The sequence below is a fragment of the Rutidosis leptorrhynchoides genome, chromosome 2 (genome assembly GCF_046630445.1).
Source record: "Rutidosis leptorrhynchoides isolate AG116_Rl617_1_P2 chromosome 2, CSIRO_AGI_Rlap_v1, whole genome shotgun sequence".
NCBI classification, from domain to species: Eukaryota; Viridiplantae; Streptophyta; class Magnoliopsida; order Asterales; family Asteraceae; genus Rutidosis; species Rutidosis leptorrhynchoides.
The window spans coordinates 614,789,364-614,815,127 of NC_092334.1; the positions used below are offsets into that span (position 1 = coordinate 614,789,364).

Genomic DNA, 25,764 nt, shown 5'->3' on the forward strand with positions numbered 1-25,764 from the left:
AATATAACAAACCGAAACGAACAACTTTTAACCCAAACAAAATCCTGGCAGCTAGTGGCGAGCCCCCTTGAATGGGTCCACCACATCCCAAAGCGCAAAGCCCTCCTAGGTGTGCAACACTAAGTAATCCAAGCTAACCCACATACCTGACTAATGGTGGATAATCAAACTTATTATACGTACTAAATACAACTCCATGAATAAGCAAAGCTTGTAACAGATGACGGAAAGTATCTCCGAAACTTATATGCGTTAAAAACAATCTTCAAGCAAAATTCACAAATCACAACCATTAGCTAAATCTTTTTGAGTTGATTTGAATAAAATGTGACGCATATAATAGAACAAACACATTCCAAAGATTCATTCCAATGACTGCTCATTTAACTAAAGTATCAATAATTAAAATTAAAATTCATTCTAAAAGAGGATTTGTAACATTAGTAAGAATAATCCTGCTACATAAACTCGTTGCTCTACTAACGATTCAATAAAACAAAAAGTAAAGATCACAAAACTGTAATAAAAACCCATTTAAGCACCAGCAATGTCTCCCTTCTTCTTTCAGCTACAAACTACAACAAATGTTCAAAAGCGATTCAAAATCATATAAATGCAGTAAGTGCCTACAACAGATTTCTGAATTAACTGCCGAACAAATCAACAAACACTTACATATATAATTAACAAACAAGCTAAAGGGCAATAAGTATCCAAACACTTCAAAGTGTGCATTTTTGGCATTTGAAAGATTACAGTCTCATCAATACTTTTAGGAGCAAGTGTTCAAAAATTAGATACACAGTAGCAATATTCAACCATGTATACCCCATCAAAAAAGAAAATAACCAAAACAATTATCAAATTATACACAATCAGATAATAGATATTACCTCAGATGTTGCTTGGATACATGAACACCCTAACTCTAGCTCCCTACAAACAAATCAACATTCATTTACTTTAAATTACTTTCCACATATATAATGCACAATCAAACAGAAGCAAAATACTGCAACATTCAATCATATTCAAAGTTTCAAAAATCAAAATTACCATGGATTTAGGAGGAAGGTTAGTGGTAAACTTAGCCCTAACAACACCAGTGTTACCATGAGGCCTAGTAATTTTACCCCAAATACACCTGTAATGTGATCCATTCCTTTTCACTTTAGCCTTGTAGATATACGCCATACGTTTCCCTTGGTACCATGATACTTCTTCCTTTGTGTTCACTCCTTCAATTTGAACCAATGATGTGTTTGGATACTGGTTTGACTTTGACCTAATCAATTAAATCGTAATCAATCAAATTCAGTACTCGTGTATACATATATACCAATATATATATATATAAAAAAATATATGCATCATGAATCAAATTTTACCTCTTGTAACCGAGAACAGTTCCTCTTGTGTAAAGTCTGAAATGAAATTTAATAAATTTTATTAATAAAAGGAGATAGTGTTGATGAAGATATTAGGGTTTTGAGATGTACCTGACACGTTCTCCTTGGCGTCCTTTCACCATTTTGGCTGCAACAAATGACTGCGTTGAAGAAGAAGAAGAAGAAGATTGTAAACCCTAGTTTTTGTTTGTGTTAGGTTTGTTGATGATTATATGGATAGATGTTTGTTATATGGGCCTTGTGTTTTTGGTATGGATGGTTGATAACTGGGCTAAAGGGCTGTATTATGGGTCAACAAGAAATAGTACACCTAAATACTACGGAGTAGGATTTTTTTTAATATTCACCAAAAATTTTACTGAAAACACATTTAATTCTTTTTTAGATGGATGTAATAACTAGCAACTAGTTCAAGGACCCGTGGTAACACGGGTTTGTTAAACGAAAATTGATGAATAGTGTTTTATAATTGATAAACGTTATTAAATCGACATATATATATATATATATATATATATATATATATATATATATATATATATATAAACACAATGTATTTGTAAATATGATAAGTATCTCCTTTCAACACATTAAAAAACAATGACATTAAGTAACAACATAGCACCTCCTTTACTCAACATGACACCTCCTTTCAAACTGTGTGTTATTAAGAGACTAAAACGGGTCAATATAGCAATGTTCAGAACTAAGTTATTAGAATGGAAGTCTATATATGTTTCTTTTTTAACATGAAAATACGTAAAGAGTAAATCAAATTGCTACACCTCACATTAAATAAATATATATTATCATTACTTTTTGAAAGTAACATGATAATAATCTGCTAAAATAAAATGTATTTTCAAGTATGTACAAATATATGATCAAATGTATTTTCAATTATGTACAAATATATGATTTAAGCTTTGTGTTTAATGGAGTTTCATATGCGATAGAGCCACGCCACTGTCCACACAATCCATGAATTACAATTCTGAACTTCCTGAGATGGTCGTAGCCACAAGTCTCATATCTATACTAAACATCAACCTCATGATTGAACTGCGTCAACATTTACCTTGCATGACGGTACCACCATCATCTCGTATTCTCCTGCATGTCAGCAACCTAAATCTCATTATAAGAAAATGAACATGCATCTAAACACGAACTATTTATCCATTTTCCGGTTAGCTTAGTCATTATGACTAATTACAAAGCTCAAACCAACACTAAAATGCCAACTACCAAATGAAGATATGCCAAGTACCAAATGAAGGTAAGGAAACATAAGATATATGACAATAGTAACTAACTTTACATACCTTTGAATACCAACTAATGAAGATAGTAACTAATTATAGTTGACGAATACCAACATGAAAACACTTGAAAATTCTATCGAACTCTCACTATGCAACCCATTTCTCCAGCTTCACATACTCATAAGATCAGACACAAGAACCGATGAAGCATTCCCCAAATTAAATACCCTCAATTGTGCATTCCTTTTCTTCTTCCCACCACTTTCTGTACTTTTTCCAGCAGTATCCAAAGCATCCAAACAACCCTTTACAATTGTAGAAGCTAACATTTACGAAACAAAATAAAATTATACGCAAAGTATGCTAGGAAATATACCTCGGGCTTATTGATCGTAGTGTATTTGTTGGATGACATATTCACTTAGTTAAGAATCCAATTCTTAAGATAAATTGCTGGAACACATGAGTGGTAACAATCTGTGTGACAATACCTTCCTCAATCTCAACATAGCAACCTACATATTAAAAAATTAAACAACTTGAAAAACTGACGGTTGTCATGTAAAGAAAAAAAAACTCACCAATAGTGCTAATAAGTTATTGTCATTCTCTGAAAATAAAATACAACTTTCACTAAGACATTTTATAAAACACTTGCCATGCATATGTAACTGTCTCATTCAGAACTAACAAAGCTTAACTCAAATACACAAACCTCGAATAAAAGAGCACACACGAAAATATTTTACATTGTACTTAAACTCGCCCAAACCAACATAAAAATTACTACAGAAATACATTTAAGAGAAGAAAAAAAATACCAAATCAAAGATAATATATTACTCGTAAAACAGAGCCATTGATATGCACTTAAACTTCTATTAAACAAATAGATCTACGATTAGAACCATATAAAAGTTACCTAAACACATTTTGCCTTTTAAACAATTGCTGCATATTTTATTTATTGGAATAATTGCTCGAAAAAATGTTGTTATTATCGTTTGCTATCTTCAAATGTGCAGTTACTCAAAACCACCTAAACCCAAAGTTATCATCATTACTCCACACCATCATAAAAAAAAAAGTAAACCCAAAGTTAATCAAACCCAAAATAAATCAAGAAACCCATTACCCTATACAAATAATACAGACCTCACTTGATTTGTGGACATGGAATACAAATGTGTAAGGATAAGGATTAATAAGCTGATATCATATAAAAAAAATTGTAAGCTAACAATATCAAAAACTCATATATGTTAGAACTATCTGCATTTGTTTCTTTGTGAAATTCCAAAAGAAACACCAAAAAATGCTTAAACCCATATATGTATGCACCCATTGATCCATTTTAACATTACAATATAAAAAACTCATATTTAGACTTTGGATACATACACGTTAAACTCCCATCATAAAATAAAACAGCTAAATAAGCATATTTTAAAAAGAAAGGTGATAGCACAAACCTCTTTAGTGACTCGTCTTCAATCCCTAACATCGTAACTACATTTAAGGGAACTGAAAACAGAGAGAAGTAAAACACTTATTATAAATGATTCAAACCGTCTTGGTGAGAAATGAACAATCAAAGCATCATTATACTATGAACCTCCATGATGTGTAAGAAATGAACAATCATGAGCATTATGATTAAGATAATCAACAGATATAATTATTTGTTCAGTATTTAAGTTGTTGCATAATTTCATAAACTGATTAAGATCAAGAAGGAAAAAGGGAAGCTTTTATTACCTTAGATACAACTTATGGTTGAATATTATTAATCACATTGTGATATTACAAAGGATCATCCCACTTCTTAATCATAGTGTCAAATTTTCTTGTAATGGATGAGAGGGTAAATCTTTGTAGCCACTACCTTCACTCTTTCTTTTAACAATGTTACTGCATCATATATGTGTATCGCTGAAACTCACTAAATATACAACCCATAAATGTCCGTTTTTCGTTCAAAAGTCATTAACTCTTATCAAGCTCATTTGATTTTAGAGATCCTATTACAAACATATAGGCATGATGGTTGTACTTAAGATACTTAATGGACCCTCTGATGTCACAAATTGGTAAACTAATAATTTGTAATTAAATAGTTTAAATTCAATTCGAATTAAAAAGAAAAAAAAAACTTAAATTCAATTCAATTAAATAACACATCATGCCCTGAATTACAGAACATCAAATAAGCCTAAACTTTTAGTTTTATGTATTCAATCATCTAAGTAATTTCAAAACCCTTACACAATACGGAGTACGACAAACATAAAATCCTAGAGCAGATTGTAAAAAAACAATGATTGTAGGAATAAAACTTACCTCTTCCGACATCAACTTCGTTGCCAGTAAAATGACTAACACCTGCTACACGAATGAAGAATCCAAGAGAAAACATATTTTGACAAAAGCCATACTCAATTGGACATGTTAATCGAACTCAAGTTAAAAATTTTAAGAGCCTACCAACATATACATTCATAAAATTCAAGATGAATTTACCTCAAATGTAGCTAACGTCTTTCACGAAATTCCACCAACAAAACCACCATCCTAATCTGCAACAAACACCAAGTAAACATACTAAATAAAAATCTAAACCTAACAAATAAAATTCTAAAAGTACCAAATCAAACTAACAAAGCACAAAAACTAATAATACAAAAAAATTAGTATTTGAAACATCGTATACAGTGTACAATGTATATATGTAGAGAATTGATATAGTGTACAACATTGATATTTGAAGTCTGAAACATCGTATACAGTGTATATATGTAGAGGTCCAAACTAAAAACAAATAAAACCCTAACACCCAAATCAATATTAAAGATTCAATCTTAAGCCATAAATTACAGCAAATAATCCATCCCTAACCTGTTACAATGATTAATTATAGTTACTCAAAAATATTATCAAAAAATATGATACAACAGTTAAAGTTTAACTTGGATCAATATTACAGATCTGTATTAAACTTCAATTCGAATCTTAAGACCTAAAATTGGAGAAAAGTCTTGTAATAATGAATTGTACTAAAATTGAACAACAGACTTACAATTGGGAGAGAATGGAAGTGATTATGTAACAACCCGACTTCATAAACTCAAAACGCGTTCCAAAAAAAATTTTTGTATGTCAGTGCATCTGGACGGCGTCCAGCTCAGAAAGGTGGGACGGCGTCCAGAGTTTTGGGACGGCGTCCAGCTCAAACAACTGGGACGGCGTCCAAGCAATTGGGACGGCGTCCCAATGGCCTTCCAGCCACTGATCACGGGTCCAACTCACACGAGCGGAAAACCCGCTTCCCGACACTTTCAAACGGAAACCTTTTTACCACAAGTCAATATAAGTGAAACTAAGAGATTTTCATCATCAAATCAAGTTTTACATCAACGGGTCCACATCGCCCATTTTACGAGTTTCGTTCTAAAATAAAAGTTTCGACCAAATATAAGTTTAAGTTCCAAACGACACTAGAGCATGGTGTTTGGGGTTAAACTACCCAATCTCGGTCGAACTCCAAAAGCTAACACCCAAAGGCATCCCCTAACAAAACAAGCGGGAGATCACTAATCCAATTGAACGCTCTTACCCTTGTCAACGCCCGAGCCTATAAAAAAAAGTAAACAACGATAGGGTAAGCAAAGCTTAGTGAATGCAATAATTATACGAATACATATATAATTATACCAACTTGCATACACTTACACAACCGCAAACATGCTAGCAAACAACATTAGCTTATCGTCGCAATAACAAGCTATAATTCACCAATACCCCCAAGCTAGCATAACATCCGCATATAAATGTAACTCGAATAATATAATATGCTTACAACACAAATAACCATGGTTAACCAATAGTACAAGGGAACGGCGCTCGCGAAAACGCCATCGGTGTTCGTAACATCCGTTAGGGCACTTAACACCTCGCACCATTAACCCCTAGGGTGGCACCTTAGCACCTCGGCACATCACCCCGAGTGGCATCTTAACACCTCGATGCAACACTCATTATTTTACGGAGTGGTGTCTTAACACCTCGACACTACACTCCTAGGTGGCATCTTAACACCTCGATGCTACACCCGAGTGGCATCTTAACACCTCGATGCTACACTCTTCACGTGAAACGTGGTGTCTTAACACCTCGACACTACACCTTTCACGCTACAACAAATAGATACATTATATACATACGCATATAATTATTCCACTCACCTCAAAGTCTTCGTGTGAGATAACCGAACTTGCAACGTCAATGTAACGTACCTATTACATTTTAGCACATAATAAATTCACAACTCAAGTCGGTCAAGTAACTCACTCAACAATCTAAAGTCTTTTGACCCTAAGTGCAATCCCGACCCATTTTGCACCTTTAACCCTAATAATGGTTAACTTCACCAAAACCCTAACTTTAGCCAATTAAGGTATTAACACACTTTTAACCACAAAGTTAACTCGTTTTCATACATGCAAGACAACCTAGGTCATCAAAGACCCATTTGACCCATTTCTAGGTCAACACACCCATTTGGGTCACCCACAACCCAAATCACACCCACTAACATTAACTATATGGGTATTAGTATTTACTTAGGTCTTTAAGACCCATTTACACCATTTACCCTTTCAAAACCCTAGGTTAGTCACCATTTGGGTCTTCATGACCCAAACTTACCCAAAACCCCAAATTACTCACAAATGGGTTTTATGTGCAATACTAACCCAAACCCTAACCCTTAAACACATTAAACTAAGGTAATCAAGTTTAGGGCTTACCACAACAATCAAAACGAGGCTAACGAGGAGATGAACAACTTTAATGCTCGAGCTAAAACCCGAAACAAGCTTCTTCTTCTCCGATTTGAGCTTTCTCACACTTGAATCACACTCTCTCACTAGGATTTAAGTGGATGAAGTTTGGTGGTTAGGAATGGAGTAATGAGGCTCAACCAAACTGATCTAGGGCCTTTAATTCGTCCACCAAGTGAAATTACCAATTTACCCATCTAAGATATTTAAAAGCAAAAAGACATGCCTGCCAGCCATTCTGGACGGCGTCCCAAAATGTTGGACGGCGTCCAGGTCTTCGATCTGGGACGGCGTCCCAAATTGTTGGACGACGTCCAGGTCTTCGATCTGGGACGGCGTCCCAAATTGTTGGACGGCGTCCAAACCCAAAAAGAAAACAGGATCTTACAACTCTCCCCCACTTGAACCGGATTGCGACCTCGCAATCCAAGCCGCATAACACGAGGGAAGATAAACTAACACGAACTCTTTGGGCTCCCAAGTGAACTCGGAACCTTTACTTCGCCGCCATTGAACCTTGAAAGTTCTCACCTCTTTATTCCTCAACATTTTCACCTTCTCGTCAAGGATAGCAATCGGTTCCTCGACATATTCTAACTTGTTGTTTAGCTCGATCTCGTCTAAAGGCATCCATGAGGAATCATCCGCAAGACACTTACGGAGGTGGGAAACATGAAATGTATTATGGATCCCCGCAAGTTCTTCGGGTAATTCCAAACGATAAGCAACTTCGCCAACACGAGCTAAAACTTTGAATGGCCCAATAAACCGAGGAGCTAACTTTCCCCGTTTTCGAAATCGAATAATACCCTTCCATGGCGAAACCTTAAGCATCACCATATCGCCTTCTTGAAATTCGATCGTTCGTCTACGTTTATCGGCATACGACTTTTGCCTATCTTGAGCCTTCTTCAAATGTTCCCGAATCAAATCGATCTTGCTATTTGTCTCTAAAACCAAATCGGTACTCCCGATCTCTCTTTGACCCACTTCTCCCCAACAAACGGGAGTTCGACACCTACGCCCATAAAGCATTTCATAAGGTGGCATCCCGATACTAGTATGATAACTATTATTGTACGAGAATTCTACCAAAGGCAAATGCTCATCCCAACTACCACCAAAGTCAATGATGCACGCCCGTAACATATCTTCCAAAGTTTGATTCGTACGTTCGGTTTGACCGTCCGTTTGAGGATGATACGCCGTGCTCAACTTCAATTGCGTGCCCATATCTTCATGAAACTTTTCCCAAAACCGAGATGTAAAACGGGTATCTCGATCCGAAATAATAGATATAGGAACCCCATGTCGCGAGACCACTTCCTTGATAAACAACTTAGCCAAAGTCTCCGACGATATCGCTTCTCTAATGGGAAGAAACAAAGCGCTTTCTGTCAATCGGTCAACTATAACCCAAATCGAATCGAATTGGGTTCTCGCCGTTTTAGGTAACTTTGTAATGAAATCCATGGTAATGTGCTCCCATTTCCATTTCGGAATTTCTAACGGTTGCAATTTACCATACGGCTTTTGGTGTTCGGCTTTTACTTGCAAACACGTGACGCATTGCTCAACATACTTCACAACATCACGCTTCATTCCCGGCCACCAATAATCTTTCTTCAAGTCAAGATACATTTTCGTCGCGCCCGGATGAATGGAGTATTTTGACTTATGTGCTTCATCAAGTAGCACTCGTCGGTAATCACCCATCTTAGGCACCCACACCCTTCCTTGGAAAGACAACAAACCACGCGGACCCATAGTAATAAACTCCGATTGGCCCACGATTCGTTCCGTATGCTTGTTGTGAACATAAGCCTCTATTTGAATCTCACCAAGCTTTTCAAGAAAATCGTTGGTAATAATCAAACGTAACGACCCCACTTTTATCGCCGGATGTTGACTCTTTCGACTCAACGCATCCGCGACAACATTCGCCTTACCCGGATGATAAAGTATCTCACAATCGTAGTCTTTCACCACATCCATCCACCTACGTTGGCGATAATTCAAATCTCGTTGATTAAAGAGGTGTTTCAAACTCTTATGATCCGAATAAATCGTACACTTGACACCATACAAGTAATGGCGCCAAATTTTCAACGCATGCACAACCGCCGCCAACTCAAGATCATGAGTCGGATACCTCGTTTCATGTTCCTTTAATTGTCGAGAGGCATAAGCGATGACTTTACCTCTTTGCATTAGAACACACCCGAGACCATTTAAGGAAGCATCACAATAAACCACCATGTCTTCAACACCTTCCGGTAACACTAACACCGGAGCTTGACACAACTTCTCTTTTAACAATTGAAAAGCAATTTCTTGCTCGTTCTCCCAAACAAATCTCGCATTCTTCCTTGTCAATTTCGTCAATGAAGAAGCGATCTTAGAAAAATCTTGGATAAACCGACGATAATAACCAGCCAATCCGAGAAAACTTCGGATTTCCGTAGGCATAGTCGGTCGTCCCCAACTCTTCACCGTCTCGATCTTTCCCGGATCTACTTGAATACCGTTTTCGTTCACAATATGACCAAGGAATTGAACTTCCCTTAGCCAAAATTCACATTTGGAGAACTTTGCATACAACTTCTCCTTTCGTAGCGTCTTCAATACTTCACGCAATTGACGTTCATGCTCGTTCATACTTTTCGAGTAGACTAGTATGTCGTCAATGAACACTATTACCGACTTGTCCAACATAGGTTGGCACACTCGGTTCATAAGATCCATGAATGCCGCCGGTGCATTCGTAAGACCAAAGGGCATAACTACAAACTCATAATGTCCGTAACGCGTTCGAAAAGCCGTTTTCTCTATGTCTTCCTCACGGACCCGCATTTGGTGATAGCCGGACCGTAGGTCGATCTTAGAGAAATACGTTGCACCTTGAAGTTGATCAAATAAATCGTCAATCCTAGGTAATGGATAACGATTCTTGATCGTCACTTTATTCAACTCACGGTAATCAATGCACATACGCATACTACCATCTTTCTTCTTCACAAATAACACCGGAGCGCCCCATGGCGAAGCACTCGGTCGAATAAAACCCTTCTCGAGCAACTCTTGGGTTTGATTTAACAACTCTTGCATTTTCGTTGGTGCTAAACGATAAGGAGTTTTAGCAATGGGAGTAGCTCCCGGAACCAACTCAATACGAAACTCAACTTGTCTTTCCGCCGGAACACCCGGTAATTCGTCCGGAAAAACGTCTTCGAATTCACTAACAACCGGAATTTCACGAATAGGTGGTGGCTCATTACGAGTATCAACAACATGAGCAAGGAAAGCCATGCCACCACTAACAACAAAACGACGTGCCCGTGCAAAAGTGCATATCGGCACCGGTCTCCTTCGCTTATCACCATGAATAATTAACTCTCCCCCACTTAGGGTCTTCACACGAATAAACTTATCATGGCATGCAATATCGGCTCTATAACGATCGAGCCAATCCATACCAACGACAATATCAAAGTCGCCCAAGGTCATTGGAATAAGATCAATTTTAAAGGTTTCGGCACCAAAAACAACATCACAATTTTCACACACATCAACCACTAGCACCGTCTTGCCGTCCGCTATTTCGACTTCTATCGGACGACTTAACTTAGCTAACGGTCTATTAAGTTTAGGCACAAATTTAGGAGACACAAACGACAAATTTGTACCGCTATCGAAAAGAATCCTTGCCGGATTAGAATTAACCATGTAAGTACCTGAGACAACTTCGTGCGATTGTTTGGCTTCATCATTGGTCATCAAATAGTTGCGACCCATAGCCGTACCCGCCACCTTCTCTAACCGTTTCACATTATCATTTCGCAAATCGGGACACTCCGGCTTCTTATGCCCCTCTTTGCCGCAATTAAAACAAGTGATTTTGTTTCCGGAACGTGGTTTCGGACACTCACGAGCCATATGACCCGGTTGCCCACAATTGTAGCACGTATAAGAAAACTCACCGGTAGTGCCCTTCTTTGCACTATTGACACTTTCGGCCCCCCTCTTGCTCTTGCTCTTCTTGCTTGAGGCGTTAGAGTAACTAAAACCTTCAAACTTTCTTTTGGAAAACATGAAATCACTCTTTCTTAGAACCTCCGGCTCAAAACCCCGAGCCAACTCAAACAATTCATCAAAAGTCTTAGCCATACCCCGACTGATCTTCCCCTTGTACTCATCATTCAGTGTACGGTAGAAATCCTTCATGAGCTTATGATCATCACCCACATATTCCAGGCAAAAACGAGTCTTTGCCAAGAATGTAGACTTGAGGGTAACCAAATCCATGGAACCTTGTTGCAAATGGTGCAACTCGTCCCGGATTCTATCGAGATCGGATGAAGTTCGGTATTCTCTGAAAAATTCTTTCTTGAACTCCTCCCATGTCAAGCCCATACATTGTTCTTCACCAAACAAGTTGATTTTATCGTCCCACCACAACTTAGCTTCTTCGCGTAACATGCTAGAACCATACCTCGTCTTCTTTTCGGGAGGACATTCCGCGGTACGGAAAGCTCCCTCAATATCAGAGATCCAACATGTACTTTTTAAAGGATCCCGCACCCCATTAAACATCGGGGGTTGAGCATCCTTGAAGTTCTTGTAGTGGAAGTCCTGCCTTCCTTCACCTCCTTCACCGCGAGGGTAGATATTCCTAGCGTCAAGGGCCTCTTCGATAGTGGCCTTCATTCGTTCATTAATTAGATCGGTTATTTGCTCATCAACCGAATCTTGAAAAACCTTTCGAACGTCCGCAAGAAAATCCGCTTTTAACTTCTTAAAGACGGCCTCGACCTTGGTTGAGAACTCGGCGTCCTCGCTTGTACTTCCGTTATCATGATCGGGACCGTTTCTCGTCTTCATTCTATAAAACGAATTAGGTTAAACCACAAAACGGAAGGACAGATTACATATATACATACATATACGTCACACTACTCCATCTCGCTCAACAATCATCGTACATTACTTGTTTGACACGATTTGCACTCGTAGTGATGGTAGCTAGTCATTACTACGCGAGCACGTCGCGTTAACTCGCTAGTACAACGTCCATATCGCTTGATGATTGCTAAACACAACACAACAATTAGCGCATGATTAGTTCACATAAACCTATGCACTAACCATCCCGATCCGACCCAAAGTCCTACAAGTCCCGCATAAACGCGCACACAAAAAGTCTAAGTCTAGGCGCCTATCTCAAGTTACCTAAATCCCTTAGACCATGCTCTGATACCACTTGTAACAACCCGACTTCATAAACTCAAAACGCGTTCCAAATTTTTTTTTTGTATGTCAGTGCATCTGGACGGCGTCCAGAATCCTGGACGGCGTCCAGCTCAGAAAGGTGGGACGGCGTCCAGAGTTTTGGGACGGCGTCCAGCTCAAACAACTGGGACGGCGTCCAAGCAATTGGGACGGCGTCCCAATGGCCTTCCAGCCACTGATCACGGGTCCAACTCACACGAGCGGAAAGCCTGCTTCCCGACACTTTCAAACGGAAACCTTTTTACCACAAGTCAATATAAGTGAAACTAAGAGATTTTCATCATCAAATCAAGTTTTACATCAACGGGTCCACATCGCCCATTTTACGAGTTTCGTTCTAAAATAAAAGTTTCGACCAAATATAAGTTTAAGTTCCAAACGACACTAGAGCATGGTGTTTGGGGTTAAACTACCCAATCTCGGTCGAACTCCAAAAGCTAACACCCAAAGACATCCCCTAACAAAACAAGCGGGAGATCACTAATCCAATTGAACGCTCTTACCCTTGTCAACGCCCGAGCCTATAAAAAAAAGTAAACAACGAGAGGGTAAGCAAAGCTTAGTGAATGCAATAATTATACGAATACATATATAATTATACCAACTTGCATACACTTACACAACCGCAAACATGCTAGCAAACAACATTAGCTTATCGTCGCAATAACAAGCTATAATTCACCAATACCCCCAAGCTAGCATAACATCTGCATATAAATGTAACTCGAATAATATAATATGCTTACAACACAAATAACCATGGTTAACCAATAGTACAAGGGAACGGCGCTCGCGAAAATGCCATCGGTGTTCGTAACATCCGTTAGGGCACTTAACACCTCGCACCATTAACCCCTAGGGTGGCACCTTAACACCTCGGCACATCACCCCGAGTGGCATCTTAACACCTCGATGCAACACTCATTATTTTACGGAGTGGTGTCTTAACACCTCGACACTACACTCCTAGGTGGCATCTTAACACCTCGATGCTACACCCGAGTGGCATCTTAACACCTCGATGCTACACTCTTCACGTGAAACGTGGTGTCTTAACACCTCGACACTACACCTTTCACGCTACAACAAATAGATACATTATATACATACGCATATAATTATTCCACTCACCTCAAAGTCTTCGTGTGAGATAACCGAACTTGCAACGTCAATGTAACGTACCTATTACATTTTAGCACATAATAAATTCACAACTCAAGTCGGTCAAGTAACTCACTCAACAATCTAAAGTCTTTTGACCCTAAGTACAATCCCGACCCATTTTGCACCTTTAACCCTAATAATGGTTAACTTCACCAAAACCCTAACTTTAGCCAATTAAGGTATTAACACACTTTTAACCACAAAGTTAACTCATTTTCATACATGCAAGACAACCTAGGTCATCAAAGACCCATTTGACCCATTTCTAGGTCAACACACCCATTTGGGTCACCCACAACCCAAATCACACCCACTAACATTAACTATAAGGGTATTAGTATTTACTTAGGTCTTTAAGACCCATTTACACCATTTACCCTTTCAAAACCCTAGGTTAGTCACCATTTGGGTCTTCATGACCCAAACTTACTCAAAACCCCAAATTACTCACAAATGGGTTTTATGTGCAATACTAACCCAAACCCTAACCCTTAAACACATTAAACTAAGGTAATCAAGTTTAGGGCTTACCACAACAATCAAAACGAGGCTAACGAGGAGATGAACAACTTTAATGCTCGAGCTAAAACCCGAAACAAGCTTCTTCTTCTTCGATTTGAGCTTTCTCACACTTGAATCACACTCTCTCACTAGGATTTAAGTGGATGAAGTTTGGTGGTTAGGAATGGAGTAATGAGGCTCAACCAAACTGATCTAGGGCCTTTAATTCGTCCACCAAGTGAAATTACCAATTTACCCATCTAAGATATTTAAAAGCAAAAAGACATGCCTGCCAGCCATTCTGGACGGCGTCCCAAAATGTTGGACGGCGTCTAGGTCTTCGATCTGGGACGGCGTCCCAAATTGTTGGATGGCGTCCAGGTCTTCGATCTGGGACGGCATCCCAAATTGTTGGACGGCGTCCAAACCTAAAAAGAAAACAGGATCTTACAGATTACAACAAACGAAAAACTGAATTACAACAGAATTAACTACTCTATTTATTTGGAGAAGACGACTAAACAAATGGCGGGAAAAACCGTTGAATGGCTGTTGAGCTGAGTTGAGCTGTTGGCACGTGCCTTGCACGTGGTCTTCATTTAAACAGGTCACGAGCCACGCACGTGACATTCATATTAATCCCCACCTCTTGAAAAATTGCTTGACCTCAAGCATTAAGTACAGGACAATTAGGGTAATGCTGTAACAAATCAGGCATAGATTCCCAAGTAGCATCTTCTTCTGAACCTTGCTGCCACTGTATTAAAACGAAAGCGACTGGTCTGTTTCCCTGTTTAACCAATTTCCGGTCCAAAATCTTCATCGGAACTGGTGAAATGATACCCTGACCATCTACAGTAGGCAATTGAGCCATTCCTTGAACTGGTGGACCTTTGTATGTGTAACACCCGTTTTCAGTTACTTGTTATTTCGAACGACATTCGAAATACGAGGCATGTAAGCGTATATTTGGATCCCAAATAAAGTTAGATTTGATGTTCTAAAACCTTACCATTGGATAGGAAATCTCATTACGTTTCCAACGATATTTGGTTCATCGAAAACGGAGTTACGGTCAAAAAGTTATGGCCAAAACAAGTTTGCTGAAGTTCAGATGAAACAGGCAAATGCCGCGGCGCGACCAGAAGGGCCACGGCGCGACAAATGCCTATTTTGAGGGTCAGAAAGCTTAAAAAAAGTGATCTAAAACCACCCTTTGGGCCACGGCGCGACAAACTTCTCCGCGGCGCGACAATAGGCACGTTCTGGTACTTTTCAGCCTTTTAATGAGTTAAATGAGGGGTACTTTGGTCCTTTCACTTATGGACGGATTTGAGGCTTTAATATCAGTTTTAGATCCACTTTTGGATCATTTTGACATCCATTCAAACACTCCCAATCTTAGAGAGAGAGATGAGTTTTCTAGAGAGAGGAAGCTTGAGTTAGTGATGAAGATGGTGATTTTTGCCCAAATTGGAAGCGGGTTTTGGTTCTCCTTGGTGTTTCTAGCTACTAGAGCTCGTTTTGGTGCTTGAGGTAAACCCTAATCCGAATTGTAGTGTTTGATTTCTTGTTTGAGTTAGGGTTTGTGTTAGTTAGAGTTATAAACCCATTTTATTGTGAAATTTGGGGGTTTTGGGTAAAATTCATGTAAGTAAGCCTAAATGGGTGACTTAGGGTTTCGATTGATTAAATTGTAAGTTTGGATCTTGCGTATGTTGGTTAAACCTTAGAACACTTGTGTTGACTTGGTTTTTGGGTGTAAACCCTAATTTAGGTAAAAACGGGTCGAATGGGTATTTTGGGACAAGTAAGCTCAATTCATTGTCAAATTAAGTTTTAAATCAAGTTTTGGTAAATCAAGTAGGTAAATACTTGATTTAAGTGTTAGTGGTTGTCTTGAAAATATAATCACTAGTCGTTAGTGATTTTGGGGCGTTTTATGACTTTGGTCAAAATGAGCAATTTGAATTGGGTCAAAATTGCGGATGACACTAATTTGGATTAATTGGATGTTAAACGCTTTTGTTAAGTGTTAAATGATGCTTTTAATGTAATTACTCGCGAGAAGTGATTTTAGGTTAAAATTTGGTGTTTTAGCAATAAAGTCAAACTTGGTCAACCATGGAATGGGTTTTGTGTAAAATACGAGCGAGTATGCGTTTAGAGGTTAAAGTTGACATAATTGGGTATTTCGAGAACGCGGGAACTAGTCTCGCTAGTTTTGGACCTTCGGGTAACGTTAAAAGTGCAAAAGGGTATATTTTGCACTTGTTGTTCATTTAGGCGGGTCGAGAGTCCAAATGGGATTGTATGTTGATTATGTGTATACCTATATGCGTATTATAGGTAAAATCTTGCTCGGTTGCATGTGGTGAAGATTTCGCGCATGGTTTGTAATGCTCGAGTTCACGAGGTGAGTGGAATAATTATGCGTGTACGTATATAATGTATTTATTTGTGTGATATGAATGTGGAATTGTCACGGTGTTCAAGACACCACATTCTAAGTAACGAGTAGCATTGTCGCGGTGCTCAAGACACTACTCATTGTTTGATTGACATGTGGTATTGTCGCGGTGTTCAAGACACCACATTGTCATGGGAGTGGAATTGTCGCGGTGTTCAAGACACCACTCATTGTTTTGATTGACATGTGGAATCGTCGCGGTGTTCAAGACGCCACATTGTCATGGGGGTGAGTTAGTCGCGGTGTTCAAGACATCACCCGGGGGATTAGTGATTACGCGGTGTTTAAGTAACACTAATGGATGTTATGAACTCCGATGGTCTTTCAAGTACCGTTCCCTTGTACGATTGGTTAACCATGGTTGAGTGAATTTGTATTTAGCATATTAAATTGTGAACTATATGCTATTGTTGTTGCTAGCTTCTTGTGAATTGTGGATAGTAGTTTATGCATGATGTTTGCATGGCTGTCGAATTGCTAGCTTGTATGCGGTATTGTGTAAGTGTTTGCAAGTAAGTAGATTATATATGTATATGTATAATTATTGCATTCACTAAGCGTTAGCTTACCCCTCTCGTTGTTTACCTTTTTACAGGTATTGTGATTGTGAAGCTAGCTAGTTGATAGACTAGTTGCGTAGTAGCGCTTGGGCTCGATGGGGTAGCTTTCGGATATGGATGTGGATTGGGGATTTGGTAGATCCTCGGGATTATGCTCTTGGTATCGGGTTGGGCAATTGAGTCTTAACCCGTATTTTTTGTGATCGGGTCATTATTACAAATGATTTTGTAAAGTGTAATTTGTGTGCCAAGGGTCATGATAGATTGTTAAACGTATCCTTATGATGTTATGTTTCGATTAAAACAGAGTTGAAAATGTATTATATTAATGGGACCTAACAAAAAAAAAAAAAAAAAAAGTACTCCGTTTTTGGTTAAACGGTTTGGGGTTGTTTCAAGTGGTATCAGAGCATAGTCTAAGGGAATTAGGTGACCTTGGAATAGGTGCCTAGTCTTAGACTTTTGACGGATGTGCGTTATTTGCGGGACTTGTAGGAATACGGGTCGGATTGAGATTTGTTAGTGCCTTAGAGTAGGTGACTAACTAGGACTTATTTTTGTCAAAAGTGTGATTATGTGGGGCCTTATTTCGTGTGTGAATTAGTGCCTTAGATAGCTAGTGCCTAATGTAAGTAGGCGAACGTGGACATTGTTTTAGTGATAGTCACCTAGGATGTAGGTTGACTTGTGGTTGCAGTGTACTTGTGTACATTTATTATTATATTGTATATAGGTGTATATATATATACAGGTATCTTTTGGGTGGTATCCTAGGAATGAATCTATTGGAGAGATTCGTATGTTTGACGGTTTTGAGTGATCAAGTTCACGTAAGGACTTTGGTCATTCGGGTACTAGAATTTATCGCGTGTTATTTTGTGTGAATGTTGCGTCAGTCCGGGTAAAGTACTTTGCGTAACCGTGTGGAAATGGTAAGGTACACATTTGTAATAATGACCGATCACCATTATTACGAAAGTGTATCTTGACACTAAGCATGACATGACAAGTACCGAACGGAGGAAACGTGGCATGGTTGGGGTAGAACGGGACGTGTTAGGAATCTTTTATTGGTTCCTAGGATATAGTGGTCTCGAGTGATGTGCTTGTTGTCACGTCGAGTTCTTTACGAGTCGGGAAGTGTTACGCTGGATTCGGTTAGCTAAGGTGAGTGAGCAACTCACGAGTTTGGTGCGTGCTTAGCCACCCTAAGTAGTGGGTGCATTATTGAGATTGTAATTGGTTTTAGTTACCCATCGTAACTAGGATGACCGATTTACGCTTGCGTGTGTGCGACGAGGACTTGAATTCCGTAATGGAATGCAATAAGTCTAATGATTGTAGTTTTGAGTTACACTCGGTAGAGTGTGTGGTTATAGAATCGTGTTGGGATTCTTGTTGTGAGTCGCCTTGGAATTGGCGAATCGTGGAGTCGTTGGGTCGTTAAACTCATGGGAGTGGGACCCGTATGATGGTGATTGCGTTAGTGCGTTATGGATTGTAGGGTAACATTCCTAACGGAATATCCCTTGTAGTAGTGGTGTTATCGAGATGTAGAAGGGTGTAAGACTTGGTGTTCCCGAGCATCTCTTTAGTATTAGATGAAGGGTTCGTGAGGCTATATCGTTTGGCCTTGTGGACTATTGTGGGTAGCGTGTGATCGCTAGGAATTTTCGATAAGACGATAAACCGTAAGGTTTGTCGGGTATGTATGACTCCAGGTCATTATTATAGAGAGACGGGTGACATCGGGCGTATGGAACCTAAAGGTCGAGTTTCTAAAATTCGGTTGATTGTGGTGGGAGTCTGCATGACACGGCGTCAGGTGCCTTCTTATACCTGCTAGTGTAATGTTCAACTCCGGTGATGGTGTGATCACTTTGTGCTTAGGGTGCTTGTGAGATACCCTTTGGAAGCATCGAAGATTTTAAATAGTGATCGACGGGTGATAGTAATTCGACGGTTGCAAAAGTCGAAGTTTAGGAGCATTGCAGTAAATACTTCTTATGAAGTGGCAGATGAGCGAATCTTGTTGCTCTTATGTGATGGACGAGTAAGGATGACCGGTGATCCGGTGATGGGCTTAATGGTCGATTAGGTCGAAGGTTATGATGAAGCGTTGATATTGCGGTCGATGCAATTATTGTGTCGGATTGGTCACTCTTCCCCATGAGAGTGAGTAATTGTTGATAATGGTTCGTTGCGTAGAAGGTCGGGTGATCTCGACTGAGATGCACGAATGATTTATCGGAGTGGCATATGCCTAGTCATAGAGGCGTGTGTGGGACTTTGGTGGAGTTCGCTTTGCGAACGATGAAGAGCTATAAATTATGATTTGTGGTATGACGGTGCGATGTCGTCGCGTGTACGACGTCTCAAGTGATAGTACATGTCGGCTCTAAGAGCCTAAAGTGAATTTGCAGTGATTTGATGTTTATGACCAACGGTGAGAATGGTCAGGTATGACGTGAAATTACAATTTCGCGGGATGTTATCATCTTGGCGGTGAGAATGGAGAGATAAATCCTAAGTGGGGGAGTTTTTACTGCCGCCCGAGGAATATCCGGTGGTGTTAGATCAAGTGAAGCGTAAGTCTTCTTGTATAAGGTGGTCGTGCAGTACCAAGTGCGGTATGAGACCAAGTGTGAAGTTTGATATCACGGAAGTGAGAGAATGTAACTGTTATTGCAGGTGCTCTCGTGATATAAATTTGGGTTGGTGTGAAACTCGAATAGTACTGTCGAGTGAGTACGAGTTCGAGATGGTGGCGAATACTGTATTTTCCCTGTCGGGAAACGTGATCGTGAGGATTTTCGGTGGATTATTCCACTTTGTGGATGGTTATGAGGCGGGGAGTGCCAGTTCTCATTGTCTCACGTCGAGACACGCGGTTGTTGTTTATTTACGAGAGTGTGTTCCCTAGTGATGTGACCTGTTGGTTGTATCGAAATGGCGAAGCCATCCTCAATGGACGGTCTATGTAGGAGGATTCACCCGGCGTTGGTGAATATTTTGTGGGTCGTGTGGCGAATTGCGAATTGTTATGTTGATAATTCGCTGCTGACGGGATTCTAGTACACGAATAGTTTCCATGATAGTACTAGGAAGCCATTGTGTATGGTTGTGTTGTAGGGTCTAAGGGAGAAACCTTGTGTCGAGTGTTGATATTTTGTCTAAATCGTGGTGTATTATTGTCGTCCTGGATTAATCCAGTGACGGATGGTCATGCGTGGATCGATTGGTGGGAAAGTGGTGCTCCTAAGTGATTATTTTGGGGTTACCGAAATTTATTCGTTGAAGGAATGACCCAGTTGTGGAGCCGGAGGAATTTGGTACTCGGTCCAGAGAGTGTTCATGAATGACCGGTTGACTAGTACGTTTATGAACCGATGGAGCACGGAGTTTCAAGGAAGCATGAATCCTTCTCGATTGGGAATAATGCAAGACATGGTTCACGACGTGGTGGATTTAGTAGATCGCTTTGGGTGGTATAGTTATGGATACAGCTTATTACGTGTTGTAGCCGAGAAAACTTGAAGGGATATGTGGTGTTGTACGTATTTTCCTAAATAGAAATTATGGACATTGAGTGTATGAAATATCGCATGTTGCGGTAGTGCACGCTAGTGATTATTAGCGTGTGGTGAGATCTTAAAATTCACAGTAGATGTTATGGATGTCGGGCTTGGTTGTGTTCCGTAGGATCGTGAGGCGTGATGACGAAGGTTATCGGTGATATGCTCTACTTTTAAGACGATTGTGAAGTGTATGGTACGAGGATACTCGGCGTAGGAGCAAACGGTTGCAGTTGTTTTGACTCGAGGGTTGATTACCCGATATTGTTGTTAAATGTTGAGTCAGTGCACGAAGCGAGAATTCGGGTGCGTGATTACTACATGTGTGACTTCGCGTTGGAAGCGAAAATGTTCGAGGGAGAAGTTCTTATCTTCTAGTGTTGGTGCGGATCACGAGGACGTGATCCAATTTAAGTGGGGGAGAGTTGTAACACCCGTTTTCAGTTACTTGTTATTTCGAACGACATTCGAAATACGAGGCATGTAAGCGTATATTTGGATCCCAAATAAAGTTAGATTTGATGTTCTAAAACCTTACCATTGGATAGGAAATCTCATTACGTTTCCAACGATATTTGGTTCATCGAAAACGGAGTTACGGTCAAAAAGTTATGGCCAAAACAAGTTTGCTGAAGTTCAGATGAAACAGGCAAATGCCGCGGCGCGACCAGAAGGGCCACGGCGCGACAAATGCCTATTTTGAGGGTCAGAAAGCTTAAAAAAAGTGATCTAAAACCACCCTTTGGGCCACGGCGCGACAAACTTCTCCGCGGCGCGACAATAGGCACGTTCTGGTACTTTTCAGCCTTTTAATGAGTTAAATGAGGGGTACTTTGGTCCTTTCACTTATGGAAGGATTTGAGGCTTTAATATCAGTTTTAGATCCACTTTTGGATCATTTTGACATCCATTCAAACACTCCCAATCTTAGAGAGAGAGATGAGTTTTCTAGAGAGAGGAAGCTTGAGTTAGTGATGAAGATGGTGATTTTTGCCCAAATTGGAAGCGGGTTTTGGTTCTCCTTGGTGTTTCTAGCTACTAGAGCTCGTTTTGGTGCTTGAGGTAAACCCTAATCCGAATTGTAGTGTTTGATTTCTTGTTTGAGTTAGGGTTTGTGTTAGTTAGAGTTATAAACCCATTTTATTGTGAAATTTGGGGGTTTTGGGTAAAATTCATGTAAGTAAGCCTAAATGGGTGACTTAGGGTTTCGATTGATTAAATTGTAAGTTTGGATCTTGCGTATGTTGGTTAAACCTTAGAACACTTGTGTTGACTTGGTTTTTGGGTGTAAACCCTAATTTAGGTAAAAACGGGTCGAATGGGTATTTTGGGACAAGTAAGCTCAATTCATTGTCAAATTAAGTTTTAAATCAAGTTTTGGTAAATCAAGTAGGTAAATACTTGATTTAAGTGTTAGTGGTTGTCTTGAAAATATAATCACTAGTCGTTAGTGATTTTGGGGCGTTTTATGACTTTGGTCAAAATGAGCAATTTGAATTGGGTCAAAATTGCGGATGACACTAATTTGGATTAATTGGATGTTAAACGCTTTTGTTAAGTGTTAAATGATGCTTTTAATGTAATTACTCGCGAGAAGTGATTTTAGGTTAAAATTTGGTGTTTTAGCAATAAAGTCAAACTTGGTCAACCATGGAATGGGTTTTGTGTAAAATACGAGCGAGTATGCGTTTAGAGGTTAAAGTTGACATAATTGGGTATTTCGAGAACGCGGGAACTAGTCTCGCTAGTTTTGGACCTTCGGGTAACGTTAAAAGTGCAAAAGGGTATATTTTGCACTTGTTGTTCATTTAGGCGGGTCGAGAGTCCAAATGGGATTGTATGTTGATTATGTGTATACCTATATGCGTATTATAGGTAAAATCTTGCTCGGTTGCATGTGGTGAAGATTTCGCGCATGGTTTGTAATGCTCGAGTTCACGAGGTGAGTGGAATAATTATGCGTGTACGTATATAATGTATTTATTTGTGTGATATGAATGTGGAATTGTCACGGTGTTCAAGACACCACATTCTAAGTAACGAGTAGCATTGTCGCGGTGATCAAGACACTACTCATTGTTTGATTGACATGTGGTATTGTCGCGGTGTTCAAGACACCACATTGTCATGGGAGTGGAATTGTCGCGGTGTTCAAGACACCACTCATTGTTTTGATTGACATGTGGAATCGTCGCGGTGTTCAAGACGCCACATTGTCATGGGGGTGAGTTAGTCGCGGTGTTCAAGACATCACCCGGGGGATTAGTGATTACGCGGTGTTTAAGTAACACTAATGGATGTTATGAACTCCGATGGTCTTTCAAGTACCGTTCCCTTGTACGATTGGTTAACCATGGTTGAGTGAATTTGTATTTAGCATATTAAATTGTGAACTATATGCTATTGTTGTTGCTAGCTTCTTGTGAATTGTGGATAGTAGTTTATGCATGATGTTTGCATGGCTGTCGAATTGCTAGCTTGTATGCGGTATTGTGTAAGTGTTTGCAAGTAAGTAGATTATATATGTATATGTATAATTATTGCATTCACTAAGCGTTAGCTTACCCCTCTCGTTGTTTACCTTTTTACAGGTATTGTGATTGTGAAGCTAGCTAGTTGATAGACTAGTTGCGTAGTAGCGCTTGGGCTCGATGGGGTAGCTTTCGGATATGGATGTGGATTGGGGATTTGGTAGATCCTCGGGATTATGCTCTTGGTATCGGGTTGGGCAATTGAGTCTTAACCCGTATTTTTTGTGATCGGGTCATTATTACAAATGATTTTGTAAAGTGTAATTTGTGTGCCAAGGGTCATGATAGATTGTTAAACGTATCCTTATGATGTTATGTTTCGATTAAAACAGAGTTGAAAATGTATTATATTAATGGGACCTAACAAAAAAAAAAAAAAAAAAAGTACTCCGTTTTTGGTTAAACGGTTTGGGGTTGTTTCAAGTGGTATCAGAGCATAGTCTAAGGGAATTAGGTGACCTTGGAATAGGTGCCTAGTCTTAGACTTTTGACGGATGTGCGTTATTTGCGGGACTTGTAGGAATACGGGTCGGATTGAGATTTGTTAGTGCCTTAGAGTAGGTGACTAACTAGGACTTATTTTTGTCAAAAGTGTGATTATGTGGGGCCTTATTTCGTGTGTGAATTAGTGCCTTAGATAGCTAGTGCCTAATGTAAGTAGGCGAACGTGGACATTGTTTTAGTGATAGTCACCTAGGATGTAGGTTGACTTGTGGTTGCAGTGTACTTGTGTACATTTATTATTATATTGTATATAGGTGTATATATATATACAGGTATCTTTTGGGTGGTATCCTAGGAATGAATCTATTGGAGAGATTCGTATGTTTGACGGTTTTGAGTGATCAAGTTCACGTAAGGACTTTGGTCATTCGGGTACTAGAATTTATCGCGTGTTATTTTGTGTGAATGTTGCGTCAGTCCGGGTAAAGTACTTTGCGTAACCGTGTGGAAATGGTAAGGTACACATTTGTAATAATGACCGATCACCATTATTACGAAAGTGTATCTTGACACTAAGCATGACATGACAAGTACCGAACGGAGGAAACGTGGCATGGTTGGGGTAGAACGGGACGTGTTAGGAATCTTTTATTGGTTCCTAGGATATAGTGGTCTCGAGTGATGTGCTTGTTGTCACGTCGAGTTCTTTACGAGTCGGGAAGTGTTACGCTGGATTCGGTTAGCTAAGGTGAGTGAGCAACTCACGAGTTTGGTGCGTGCTTAGCCACCCTAAGTAGTGGGTGCATTATTGAGATTGTAATTGGTTTTAGTTACCCATCGTAACTAGGATGACCGATTTACGCTTGCGTGTGTGCGACGAGGACTTGAATTCCGTAATGGAATGCAATAAGTCTAATGATTGTAGTTTTGAGTTACACTCGGTAGAGTGTGTGGTTATAGAATCGTGTTGGGATTCTTGTTGTGAGTCGCCTTGGAATTGGCGAATCGTGGAGTCGTTGGGTCGTTAAACTCATGGGAGTGGGACCCGTATGATGGTGATTGCGTTAGTGCGTTATGGATTGTAGGGTAACATTCCTAACGGAATATCCCTTGTAGTAGTGGTGTTATCGAGATGTAGAAGGGTGTAAGACTTGGTGTTCCCGAGCATCTCTTTAGTGTTAGATGAAGGGTTCGTGAGGCTATATCGTTTGGCCTTGTGGACTATTGTGGGTAGCGTGTGATCGCTAGGAATTTTCGATAAGACGATAAACCGTAAGGTTTGTCGGGTATGTATGACTCCAGGTCATTATTATAGAGAGACGGGTGACATCGGGCGTATGGAACCTAAAGGTCGAGTTTCTAAAATTCGGTTGATTGTGGTGGGAGTCTGCATGACACGGCGTCAGGTGCCTTCTTATACCTGCTAGTGTAATGTTCAACTCCGGTGATGGTGTGATCACTTTGTGCTTAGGGTGCTTGTGAGATACCCTTTGGAAGCATCGAAGATTTTAAATAGTGATCGACGGGTGATAGTAATTCGACGGTTGCAAAAGTCGAAGTTTAGGAGCATTGCAGTAAATACTTCTTATGAAGTGGCAGATGAGCGAATCTTGTTGCTCTTATGTGATGGACGAGTAAGGATGACCGGTGATCCGGTGATGGGCTTAATGGTCGATTAGGTCGAAGGTTATGATGAAGCGTTGATATTGCGGTCGATG

General features: G+C 39.7%; 1 protein-coding gene across 1 annotated transcript; it reads right to left on the reverse strand.

Moving 5' to 3' along the window:
- Window positions 1–388: 388 nt before the first annotated feature.
- LOC139893513 (large ribosomal subunit protein eL33w) lies at window positions 389–1,624 on the reverse strand. The gene is made up of 5 exons (XM_071876678.1): window positions 1,500–1,624; window positions 1,389–1,424; window positions 1,057–1,285; window positions 894–936; window positions 389–575 (listed from the first exon to the last, which is right to left on the reverse strand). Exons 1-4 carry the CDS (start codon window positions 1,529–1,531, stop codon window positions 895–897), a joined length of 339 nt encoding a protein of 112 aa, XP_071732779.1. The 5' UTR covers window positions 1,532–1,624; the 3' UTR covers window positions 389–575; window position 894.
- Between the last annotated feature and the right edge of the window lie 24,140 nt (window positions 1,625–25,764).

What these genes read in the sequence shown, in the direction of transcription:
- LOC139893513 (XM_071876678.1), bottom strand. Translation starts at nt 1,531, where the DNA reads ATGGTGAAAGGACGCCAAGGAGAACGTGTCAG. An exon ending in CGCCAAGGAGAACGTGTCAG is followed by an intron (nt 1,425 to 1,499) that starts GTACATCTCAAA and finishes ATTTCATTTCAG; the next exon opens with ACTTTACACAAGAGGAACTG. An exon ending in ACCTTCCTCCTAAATCCATG is followed by an intron (nt 937 to 1,056) that starts GTAATTTTGATT and finishes ATTTGTTTGTAG; the next exon opens with GGAGCTAGAGTTAGGGTGTT.